Source organism: Molossus molossus, unplaced genomic scaffold (assembly GCF_014108415.1).
Source record: "Molossus molossus isolate mMolMol1 unplaced genomic scaffold, mMolMol1.p scaffold_m16_p_9, whole genome shotgun sequence".
NCBI lineage: Eukaryota > Metazoa > Chordata > Mammalia > Chiroptera > Molossidae > Molossus > Molossus molossus.
In genome coordinates, this window is record NW_023425403.1 from 13103300 (window position 1) to 13115217 (window position 11918).

At 43.4% G+C, this 11918-nt stretch overlaps 1 protein-coding gene across 1 annotated transcript; it reads left to right on the forward strand.

Annotated features, from left to right (window-relative positions):
- Nucleotides 1-7718: 7718 nt before the first annotated feature.
- ZFP42 (ZFP42 zinc finger protein) lies at nucleotides 7719-8783 on the forward strand. The gene has a single exon (XM_036250589.1). The coding sequence runs from the start codon at nucleotides 7719-7721 to the stop codon at nucleotides 8781-8783; it is 1065 nt and encodes a 354-aa protein (XP_036106482.1).
- Nucleotides 8784-11918: the final 3135 nt, after the last annotated feature.

An 11918-nucleotide genomic window follows, 5' to 3' on the forward strand; every position in this document is an offset into this window, starting at 1 on the left:
GGGGTGGGGGGCAGGGAGGAGCTACACAAGGGAAAGAGTTCAGAAAAGGGAATCCAAGAGCATGGTCCCAGCAGGTACCAGAGATAAAATTTGGAAGGGGGGCGGTGAGAATTATTTTCTTTCTGTAACAATTTCTTAAAATACTTTTCTCTCTTGAATTTCATGACCGACCTTTCTGAGTGAAACCCTAGGGGCTGGGGAAAGGAGAAATCCCATCCTGGAAGCTACACACAATCTCTACCAGCAAGGACCATCTGAGACTCCTCCCAGGTCCAAAGAACTGGATTAGCAAGCAAGAAACACTCAGAACCCGATGATGGCAGTGGTTTCTTGACTCTGTTCGTAGAAGAGAGTCAAGACATACCCAGAAACCTCTGCCATTTGTCTTTTTAGTTTACTTTTTCAGTTACAGTTGACATTTAATATTATTTTTGTTTTCATCCAAGCTGAGTCTCCTCAACAGTGAAGCACCATGATAAGTACCCTACAGAAAATCCACTTCTCTCCCACTGGGCCCTCTGCTGTTCGCAGAGCACAGCTAACTGGGCAACTGATTCCTTCCTGGGCCCATACACTCGGACCTGTGTGGTTCTGAATATGGTATTTGTCATTACTGGTTTTCCACGTCCTTATCCATAAAATAGGTAATGACAATTCATAGGGTTGCTATCAAGATCAAATAAGTATGTGAAAAGGCATTAAAAATTACAGAAAATAATAATGTAAGAGACTTTGTGAAAAATATGGAGTTTGCAAACGACTGTAATATAATGTAAAATGCTGTATCTCAAAGAATGAAGCACTCTCTAGTTCTGAGTTTAACCACTTACTAGTGTGCAAATTTTCTTTGTGCCTTCAAGTTATCATTTTATTTTATTTTTTTATCCTCACCCGAGGATATTTTTCCATTCTTTGTACAGATAGAGAGGGAGGGAGAGAGAGAGAGAAACATCGACGTGAAGGGACACATCGAGTGGCTGCCACCCGCATGACCAACCAGGGCCGGGGACAAACTGCAACCGAAGTACGTGCCCTTAGCGGGAACCGAACCCGGGTCTCTCCGGACCGCAGGCCGACGCTCTAACCGCTGAGCCAAACCGGCCAGGGCTCAAGTTATCATTTTAAAATAATCCTAGTAGTAAATAATCATTTTATAAATTTGATTGCAAGATAAAATGAGTCAGTGCAAAACAAGGCATTGCTTACTTTTTTGTCTGTGTGGTTATTCATTAGCATGCATACATATCAAGGAGAATAAAGAAAAAGACAAGAAGAGTGAAAGCAAATACACAAATAATGAGTCAATGCATGTAAAGCAGTCAATTAACATTAGTTGAATTAAATAGAAAGATGGACTGAAGCTCCAGCAAATAAACAATTTGCAAGTTTAAGGTTAATACACATTTATATATCAAGCACGCTTGTCTTGTAGTATTCCATTACCACTGCACTTCGGATAGAGGTCTGATCTCTTACCACAACCTACAAGGCCCTGGGGTCTGACGCTACACAGTCCCTCCTGCAGCCCCTCCTTCAAAAGCTGCTCCCATGTGGGTCAGGGAGATGTGCCCTCCGGGCTGACTCTGCCTTCAGATCGCAGCAGCTCTAGGGAAACCCTCCCTGAACTTCAGGCTTCGTCACAGCCTTCTATCTAATATCTGCCCTTCATTGTCTCAATAATGGCTGCATTTTGGCATTTCCAAGGTATGATTATTTGGTTATCTGTACTTACATTTTTGATATTTTATCATGAATTTTTGCTCTAATTTTTAAAAATATGGCATGTAAATATTATGTGTCTTAATTAGATTAAATACTTATTAATCTGAATTTTTGTTGCCTTGAAATTTTGCTGTGGGAAACCAGTGAGTTTCTGAACTCATCCCAGTTCCAGCCTGGCAACCTGAGCCTGCAGACTCCAGGAGGTCTGGGTTACTTAACCCAAGGCTTAGAACAGTGGCCAGTCTCGGGGAGAGTCTGTATACAGTGAATTAAAGCACATTTATAGCTTTCACATTGTAAGCTTTTAAAGGAAGATATCGGTTTGTAACACTGAAATAAATGGTCAAAATACAATTCTTTAAACTGGCTATGATGTTATTGGTAAAAAAATTACTGTGACCAAATTCCAGCAATCCCCAAAATTACTCTGTGTTTCAATTTCAAAAGGCAGCTCCCTTTTAGTTCATGCTTTAATTGGTTCCCTGGCTCTTTGGAGAGCTTCCGTTTTCCTCGAGCTGGGTCCATATGACAACAGATGAGTCCTTCCTTTTGGTTTATTTCTCCAGGGCCATGGGAAGGGAAACCAAAACTAAGTGGGAGCAGAATCATTTGTGCAAGAGATGGAACGTGAAATGTAAGTTTACATTTTCTAAAGATGTCTCCAGTTTCCAGGCAGTCACACTAACACAAACCTAGTGACCTGTTTGAATCAGCCCTGGGGGAAAGGGATTATAAAATAATCTAGGAGATTGTATGCATTGTCTCAAAGGATAAGTGAGTGATAACAACAGGGTGTGGTCTGGTGAGTTACATGCAAGGAATGATCTCTGGCCTCTGGCTTTACCTGAGTCTCTCCCTTCTCTCTATAGAGAAAAAATATGTATGTGCATATATAAATGATATGTATCATAGATACATGATGATGATGATGATGATGATGATGAGAGAGAGAGAGAGAGAGAGAGAGAGAGAGAAAAGAAAAGAAAAGAGAAACAGAGCAACACCTGCATTGAGGAAAAGGGTTTTCAATGACTAATGGCACTGTCTTTTAAAGGCTGGAAAAGAATGCTCCACTCAGGATTCTTTGGCTCACAGACACCCAAAACATTAACATTTTTATCTCTCTCTCTCTCTCTCTCACACACACACACACACACACACACACGGATGGTGTGAACCTGCTGCGAGGACCCACTGGAGCAGTCTTTCCCAGAGACCACAGGCAATGCACCCCAGAGAGCAGGGGGAAGTTATTTCTTACAAGCTCTGCCTTCAGAAACCCACCTGCAATGGTGCGTTCTAAGGGAAGGAGCTGAGGAAGCTTGATCTGACGTGGCTTTCAAATGGATGCGGCCGGACCTGGGATGCCTACAGGAGAGATCAAGGAATAATACAATAAAATAGAGCTTAAGCATTTCCTCCACTGGAAATTACCTTTTACTGTCCAATCTCACAACTGGCGTTTATTCTAAAACAGACCAAAAAAAAAAAAAAAAGAGTGGCGAGCACTGCTCCCAGACATATATGTGAATTGGAGGCAAGCGTCCAGTCGAAATTTAAGAGGTTTTTAAACATCGATTTGGTTTTTGTTTTAATGGCCTGTGTACTTACCGAACTATTAAACTTCACTAGACCATAGCCAATGGTGAGCGTTGATTGACCACTACTTTTAAAGCGGGTTGTGTTTGTTCCTTTTAGGGACATGAGCAGTCACGTTAATGTCTGAAAAAGCAGCAGTCGTTTTCCTGCGACGGGGCTTAGGTTGGGAGGGGAATGGAGGTTGGGGGAGGGTAGGAGAGCGTGCAGGAAAAGGGGAGGTGTGCATTCCGGTAACCCTCTGCTTCCCAGGGGAGTAGACTGCCTCCACTGCTTGATTCTTTATCTCATCGATATATACTTCCTTAAATTTGATCATGCCTACGTTAATGCGTTCCATAGATATTTACTGAGCGCCTAGTACCTGCTAAAGCTAGCAGATGGGGATGCAAGAGGTTTGTCCACGTGGCGGAGGCCCCGTGCCTGCGGAGGTGTGGCCCCCGCGCCTAGGCCCTTAGTTGGAAGTGACTGCGCACGCTGGCGGGTCCCAGACACCAAACCCCAACCCCGGCTTGGGGCAGGGCCACGCCCACCACCACTCCCAAGGCTCCTTGCTCCGGGGGCCTAGAGATTGCAATTCAATCCTAATCTGTGCGGAGTTGAAACGTAGGTGCATTCTGATCAGCAGATGTCCATCAAAAGGAGGGTGGGTCCGACTGGCTGAATGTAAAGCAGGGATGATTTTAAATGCAGTTGGGAGCACGAGGAGAAGCAGTTTCTCCCTGGCCTTACCTTAGAAAGGGGATGGAACAGGAAATGGAGTGACTGCTGGTATTAAGGGGTAAGTCTTGTTTCACGGAACTTTGCTTTATGCAGGGAGATGTGTGTATTGAGTTTACTAATAGAATGTGTGTGGGTTTTTTTTCCTTTATTGATTTTAGAGAGAGAGAGAGAAGCATCGACGTGAAAGGGACACATCGAGTGGCGGCCACCCGCATGACCAACCATGGCCGGGGCCAAACCGCAACCGAGGTACATGCCCTTAGTGGGAACCGAACCGGCTCTCTCTCTGGACCACAGGTCGACGCTCTAACCGCTGAGCCAAACCGGCCAGGGCAATAGCATGTGTTTTAACCCGTGGATCCCAGTTAAAAGGTTTTGAAAACGGGAGGAGTGACTAGGCCAGGGAACTTCTAGTAAGCACACTGCGTTAAGGCTTTCTTGGGCCAACAAAGTGAAACTTTTAAAACAGGTAAAGGAGGAGAGTAAATATTCTTTCAAGAAAGCAGATACCGGGTTGAAATTTCCTTAAAGTTGCATTTTTTATTTTGATTCAAAAAATCACGTAAATACATTGCATTACAGCATGTGGCTCGGTGTGTTTTATATTAAAATATTTACATTCTTTATTAAGAAGAGAATGGGCCTGTCTTCCCTTTTTTCCCTTTCTTCCCTTTTTTCAGTTGATTATCTCTGCAGATGGTACACCATCCATCCCCTCAGTTACAAAATCCTAGGAGCCCTCTCTGGGCCGGGGAAGCGAGGAGGGCTGAGGAAGGAGGGAGCCTAGGCCGCGGCTTTGGCTCCCTGGAAAGGTTGTTAGACAGAAAGGAGCCCAGGCGGAGCTGCTGCTGCCCCCTGGGAAGTCAGAGGCAAGGGGGCACTAGGGCACAGGTTCTGGGGCCGCCCCATTGCTCCCCTGGCTGCAAGTCTCCCGGGGATCCTTAGAGTTTAGGAGGCGCAGCGGGAAAGGAGGAGGAGAAGGCGGGCCTGCTCCCAGGACAGACAACGCCACCCCAGTGATTTTTTTGCTTTCACTCTTCCCTCCCTCAGTCCGTTCCCCACACATCAGGCCCAATCTTTTCATCTTTTACCCCAGCCAGAGCAGCTACTTTTTGTTTGTTTGTAAGGACCCTGTAATGCAATGCAAATGGCTCCCCCGTGCATAGTCCTTAACCTTATCACGGGCCACTTCCGCCTTTGCCACCGATGAAATGAGCCAGGCCTCCCTCCCGTGGCCTCCCTCCCGTGGCCTCGGGCCCGCCGGCCCCTTTGCACTCCAAGCTGCAGCGGGAGCGCTCGGCCCACCTCTTCCTACTGGCGGGCTCTTCTCTTCCGGCCAGGCCCGGCCTTTCCGGACTCTGAAGATGGCTTCCCCTCCCCTCCCCCTCCTTCTCTAGTCAGTTTCATTGCAGTGTTTTTCCTGTGACACTTACATCTCACGTGGGTAAAAGCTCCACAGAAACTTGGTATCTTTTGCACTGGTGTGGGGTAGGCACCTAGAACAATGTCTGGAACTAACTCTTTTCCAATGACTAATAGGTCAGTGACACACCTTTTTAGTATTTCTATCCCAGAAATCTAAATTTCTATTCTCAAAATCTAATTTTGAGAAATCTAAAATTAGGTTAATCTCATGCCATTAACATCCAGATTTTTTTAACTGAATTTACTGAGATGATATTGGTTAATAAAATAATAGATTTCAGCCCTGGCTGGTTTGGCTCAGTGGTTGGAGAACCGGCCTAAAGACCTGTGAGTCTCGGGTTCGATTCTGGTTACGGACACGTGCCTTGGTTGTGGTTTGTCCCGGGCCCTGGTCGGGTCATGCCCGAGGCAACCGGTCAGTGTGTTTCTCACATGATGTTTCTCTCTTCCCCTCCCACTCTATCTGAAGATGGATGGAAAAATATCCTCAGGTGAGGATTACAAAATAAATTTAAAAACCCTGGCCGGTTTGGCTCAGCAGTCAGAGCGTCAGCCTGCAGACCAGAGAGACCCAGGTTTGGTTCCCACTAAGGGCACGAACCTCGGTTGCAGATTGTCCGCGGCCCTGGTTGGGGTCATGTGGGTGGCGACCATTCGATGTGTCTCTCTCACTTCCATGTTTCTCTCTTTCTTCCCCCCTCTCTCCCTCCCGCTCTATGTGAATATAAATGCAAAAATGTCCTCAGGTGAATATTAAAAAAAAAAGACTAGCCCTGACCAGTTTGCTCAGTGGTTAGAGCGTCGGCCTGCGGTTCGGAGAGACCCGGGTTCGGTTCCCGCTAAGGGCACGTACTTCAGTTGCAGTTTGTCCCCGGCCCTGGTTGGGGTTGTGTTCCTGGCAGTCAGTCGATGTGTATCTCTCACATCGATGTTTCTCTCTCTCTCTTCCCCGTCTTTCCCTCTTGCTCTACCTAAAAAATGAATGCAAAAATGTCCTCGGGTGAGGATTAAAAAAAAGAAAATTAAAAAAAAAAACAAGACTAAACACACCACCTCGAGAGGAACCTCCAGCTGTTCCTTTCCACACCACTACCTTCACCTGTGCCCGCTTTCAAACTGCATTTCATTTTTGCTTCTACAGCGGGACGCTAGGACAATAAAATTAAGAGGTCTTTTATAAGGCACACAATTGTAACATTAAGCGAAAGACCCTTAGAAAAAAAAATATAGTGAACTCAAGCTATAGCGTTTACAATGTTGCTTTTACATGTTTAAGGCAACAACAGAGAACTCGGAGCACAGCCGAGTTTAACCCAGGGCCTACGAAGCTTAAGTCAGGCTCTTTACAGACAGACATCTGCCACCCTTGGTCTAGAATAGTGCAGGACACACAGTCCCACCAATACTTACAGGATGAATATAAAGCTAATAAAATAACACGGGGTCACATCAACATTCAGCATTTGCTCAGTGTCATGAACTGTGCAAAGTACTTCATGCATTATTTAATTTGAATTTCACAACAGTGTTACATAAGAAAATTGGCACAGTCTTGCTCCCTTACCTCCTTCACGGTTTTATTTTTATTTTTTCCTTTATTGATTTTTAGAGAGAGAGGAAGTTGGAAGGAGAGAGAGAGAAACATCAATGAGAGAGAACATCGACTGGCTGCCTCCTGCATGCTCCGCCATGGGGATCAGGCCCACAACCTGGGCATGTGCCCTGATCAGGAATCAAACTGGCGACCTCCTGGTGCGTGGGTCTACGCTCAACCACTGAGCCACACTGGCCAGACCCTCCTTCATGTTTTTAGTCAGCTGCCACTACCCGGAGCACCCTATTCAATATTGCAAACTCTTATTTTCTACCAGCCACTTTGCTTATTCTAAAACAGTTTACCTTATGATGGGTGACATACACACCTGTTTTGTATGCTTATGACAATGTATATTCTATGAGTATGTTTGTGTGCTTACTTACTGATGTGTCTCAACCCGTGAGCAGCCTAGAGCAGGGCTAGCATCTAGTGAATGCCCAGTAAACAGGAAACATTAGTTGGTCAGTGTGGGGGTGGGTGTCCAGGTTAGCTCTGGCCCTGACCTGTGTCTTACATCAGAGCTCATTCTCCTTTCTTTAGGAGTTTGTCAAGGAAAACGTAAATGTAGTCATTCCACTAGTGAAAGGTGAGTTCTAGGCTATTTTTTGAAATCATTTTCTGACAACGGCTCTAATGTTGGCTTATAGCTGACCTCATGGTTACTCTCTCAAAGCAGGTGCTGCTGAGGACTTACCCAGATCACTACGACCCGGAAGTAGTCGATGTAGCCTGGTGCAACCCTTCCAGCAGGAAACAGCAGGGCAACATGGAGCAGCAGCAACTGAACACAAGGGCAAAGACACGTGGACGGAAGGGCCTGGGCAGAAGAGCCTGCAGGGGGGACAAGCCAAATCCAGCCAAGCCAGAGCCAGCCCAGCAGGAGCCTCTCAACACCATGAGGGCCTTGTGTGATCAAGGTGAGGACCACGAGACTGGCCAGCAGGCTGGTGAAGAGGGACCCTTCTCTGATTGTTACATAGAGTGCATAATACGAGGTGAGTTTTCTGAACCCATCGCAGAAGAGGACATTCTTCTTAAGTCCTTCAACTACCTGAAGGAAAGATCAGAGCAAGAGCTTTCTCAACAGGTCCTTAAAGCAAGCTCATTTTTTGAATGTTCCTTGCAATACACGAAAAAAGGGGCCAAACAAGAGTTTCCTCCACAGAATGTCAGAGAGAAATCACTTGTTGAGGATTCTGAGTACACACCAGACAAGAAGCTTCCTCCTGAAGAAACACCCAGCACTAACTTATTAAGTCCTACCCAGCTTGCAGAATTTGCTAGAAATAAGCCAAGAAGAAGTGAAGGATGGGATGCTCCAGAAAAGGTTGTGTGTCCTCAGAGTGGATGCATGAGACAGGTGGGGACTGGACGGTCCCTGAGAAGGCATCTCCTCCTTGTTCATGGTCCCCGAAATCATGTGTGTGCAGAATGTGGGAAAGCATTTTCTGAGAGCTCAAAACTGAAAAGGCATTTCATGGTTCATACTGGAGAGAGGCCTTTTCGGTGCACTTTTAAAGGGTGTGGAAAACGCTTTTCCCTGGACTTCAATTTGCGTACCCATGTACGTATCCACACCGGGGAAAGATCTTTTGTGTGTCCCTTTGAAGGCTGTCACAAGAGCTTTGTTCAGTCAAATAACCTGAAATCTCACGTCTTAACTCATGAAAGACCAAAAATAATCAAGAAGGAGAAGATAGCAAATAATCTTCACACATGATAAGCATTTTAACAAAAGAGTGATTGGGGACAAATACGTCTCGAGAAAGAATTTTTTCTTTTTTTTATAGAGAGGAAGGCAGAGGGGGAGAGATAGTAACATCTATGAGCAAGAACATCGATTGGCCAACTCCTGCATGCCCCCCACTGGGGATGGGGCCCTCAACCTGGTCATGTGTCCTGACTGGGAATCGAACCAGCCACCTCTTGGTTCACAGGCTGACACTCAACTATTGAAACACACCAGCTGGGCCAGGAAAGAATTTTTTAATCAATATTGTAACCCTACAAGGCATATTTCTTAATATTATAATAAGATGCGCCTGTAGTTTGTGATACCACTTTAAGAACACTATACAGAATTATAGTGTGCTTCCAACAGAAAGGTCAGTAATGAACTTTCTTCAAAAGCATAATTCTTAGTCTGTTATGAATTAGGTTATTGAATAAGGGGCTTATTTTCCCATACTATAAAAATGAAATTAACTTTGGTTTTTAAGTTTGTTTCTAATTTACTTTTTTGCCTTTTAGGAATATACTCTGTGCTTTATGTGATAATCTTAGGGAATGAAAAGTTTACAGTAGATTGTCAATAAGTGAATGAGTAGTTTTTTAAAGTGAAATATAATTTGTAATTATTTTCTTTTTTTAAATCATTGTATCAAGCTATTGAAATCATATACCTGGGTCTGAATGGTTATTTGATAGTGTCAATTCATTTGAATTATTTCGGATATTTTCAAATAAAAACAAATACAACCCTAGAAATACACTAAGTCTGGACTGAAAAATCAAAGTGTGCACTAAAGAGAAATACCTTTTATTTGTCTTTGAAAGCAGCAAAAATTGATAGGTCAGTATTGGCGAGATATGGAGCGTTATCGTCTATCTAGTTGGTTAAGGTGTAAACTGTCCCAGCCATTTTGAGGGCATTTTGCAAATTTGCTGTATCGGTTTTCTAGAGCTACCAATCAGGTGGCTTACACAACAGAAATTGGGCCTTCCAGCATGAAGGACAGGGCAAGTCTGCAGGCTGGGAGGCGCCGACACCAAAATGCAACCATGCTGACATTACGATCTTGGACTGCCCAGCGTCCAGAACCTTGAGAAATAAATGTCTGTTGTTTATGAGCCAAAAAAACAAACAGAAAAACCCCCCAAATGTATTGTCTCAAAATTCTGGAAGCTAGAAGTCCAAAATCAAGGTGTTGGCAGAATTGGTTCCTTCTGAGGGTGTTGAAGGATCTGCTCCAGGCTTCTCTTCTGGTTTGTAGGTGACTGTCCTCTGTTTACATGGTGTTCTCCTTTGTGTACGTCTGTGTGCAGATTTGCTGTTACACGGATACCTATCCTTGGTTTAGAGCCCACCCTAATGATCTTATTTTAGCTTGATTACCTCTATAAAGATTCCATCCCCAAATAAGTTCATGTTTGGAGGTACTGAGAATTAGAATTTCAACATGAATTTTGGGGGATACACTGTTCAACCCATAATGTGCATTCTTGTAGACCCAATAATTTCAGTTTTATAGAAATATTTGCACTAGTGTACAAAGATATTTGTTTGAGGGTGTTAACTGGAACACATTTTAATAGTAATAAATGTATAACTTAAATGTCCATTAAGAAGGAACAAGTTGTATAAATGATGAAACCTCTATTCAATAGAAAATGTGCAAATATCCTCAAAGGAAGCTCGGCTGTGAAGGAGAGAAAGCACAGCTAGGGGGAAGTCACAGAGTAGGAGGAAGTTGTTTTTATTTATTTTTAAAATGGTTTTTAAAAAACATTTTGAAAAATATTTATTTATTTTAGAAAGAAGCATCAATTTGTTGTTTCACTTATTTATGCATTCATTGGATGTTTTTTGTATGTGCCCCGACCAGGGATTGCACCCACAACCTTGGTGTATCGAGATGATACTCTAATCAACTGAGCTACCCAGACAGAAGGAGGAAGTTTGTTTTTATTTTATTTATTTATTTACTTTTTTATGTATTTATTTTTATCCTCACCTGAGGACATTTTTGCATTCATCTTCAGACAGAGCGGGAGGGAGAGAGGGAGGAGGAGAGAGAGAGAAACATTGATGTGAGAGAGACACATCAAGTGGTTGTCACCCACACGACCCCAACAGAGGCCGGGGACAAACTGCAAATGAGGTACGTGCCCTTAGCGGGAACCGAACCCCGGGACTCTGGTCCGCAGGCCGATGCTCTAACTGCTGAGCCAAACCAGCCAGGGCAGGAAGTTTGTTTTCAATAGATGGATCAGAATATAGTCTATTTACATGCTGAGGAAGATACTTTAGAGAATGTGATTAACTAATCTGGATAAAGAGAAAAATTGGTCATTCAAAATAGCTGGTAAAAATAAAACTATAGCTCTGATATAGATATTAACTTATTTTTGTGATTATAAATTGAATCCCTCATTGGAATCACTTTATAATGAGCAGAAAATATGCAGCCTTTAAAAACTTGGAATGCATTTTCCCCCAGAGTCAGTATTATAGATAATCCTATAGTTAGAATGCCCATATTTCTTTGATTTTAAGATTTAAAACTCATTGAAGATAATGATAATATGTAACATGAATTCAGCAGCTTTCAGGGGGAAAAATCAGCACAGCAAACAAATAAACTTTAAGGTTATTCTTAGTGGAAAAGAACATTGGATAAATAATCCATTCATAAATTTGGAACTTCCTCTGAATGAAACACCCACGTATAGAATTTAGGATGGGAATTTTATCAAGATGATGGAGCATAGATTTGTCTGGTTTTTGCATTGCAGCAGCATTTGCTTTGGTCCTAGGTTTCTACTTCAGAGTTGAATTAGAACATAGCACCTCAGAAGACCAAGCAGAAGACAGGATTATATAGAAAGCAGTCAAGACTCGATAAAATCAATGGCAGGTTTTAGGCTGTAAACTTAAGACTTGGGACTCATGGCATCGAGAAGGCTCAAGGTTGACGTCCTCTGTGTGAAGGGTGTTCTATTTCTGTACAGCACTTTTTCTGGAGCTAAAGGGGCCAAAAGCTAAGTATTTACAACCTGGAAACTTGAGTGTACAAGGAATATCAATCAGAAAGTGCTTATGTTTGATTCCAAGGTTTAAATTCTGACTTGGGAA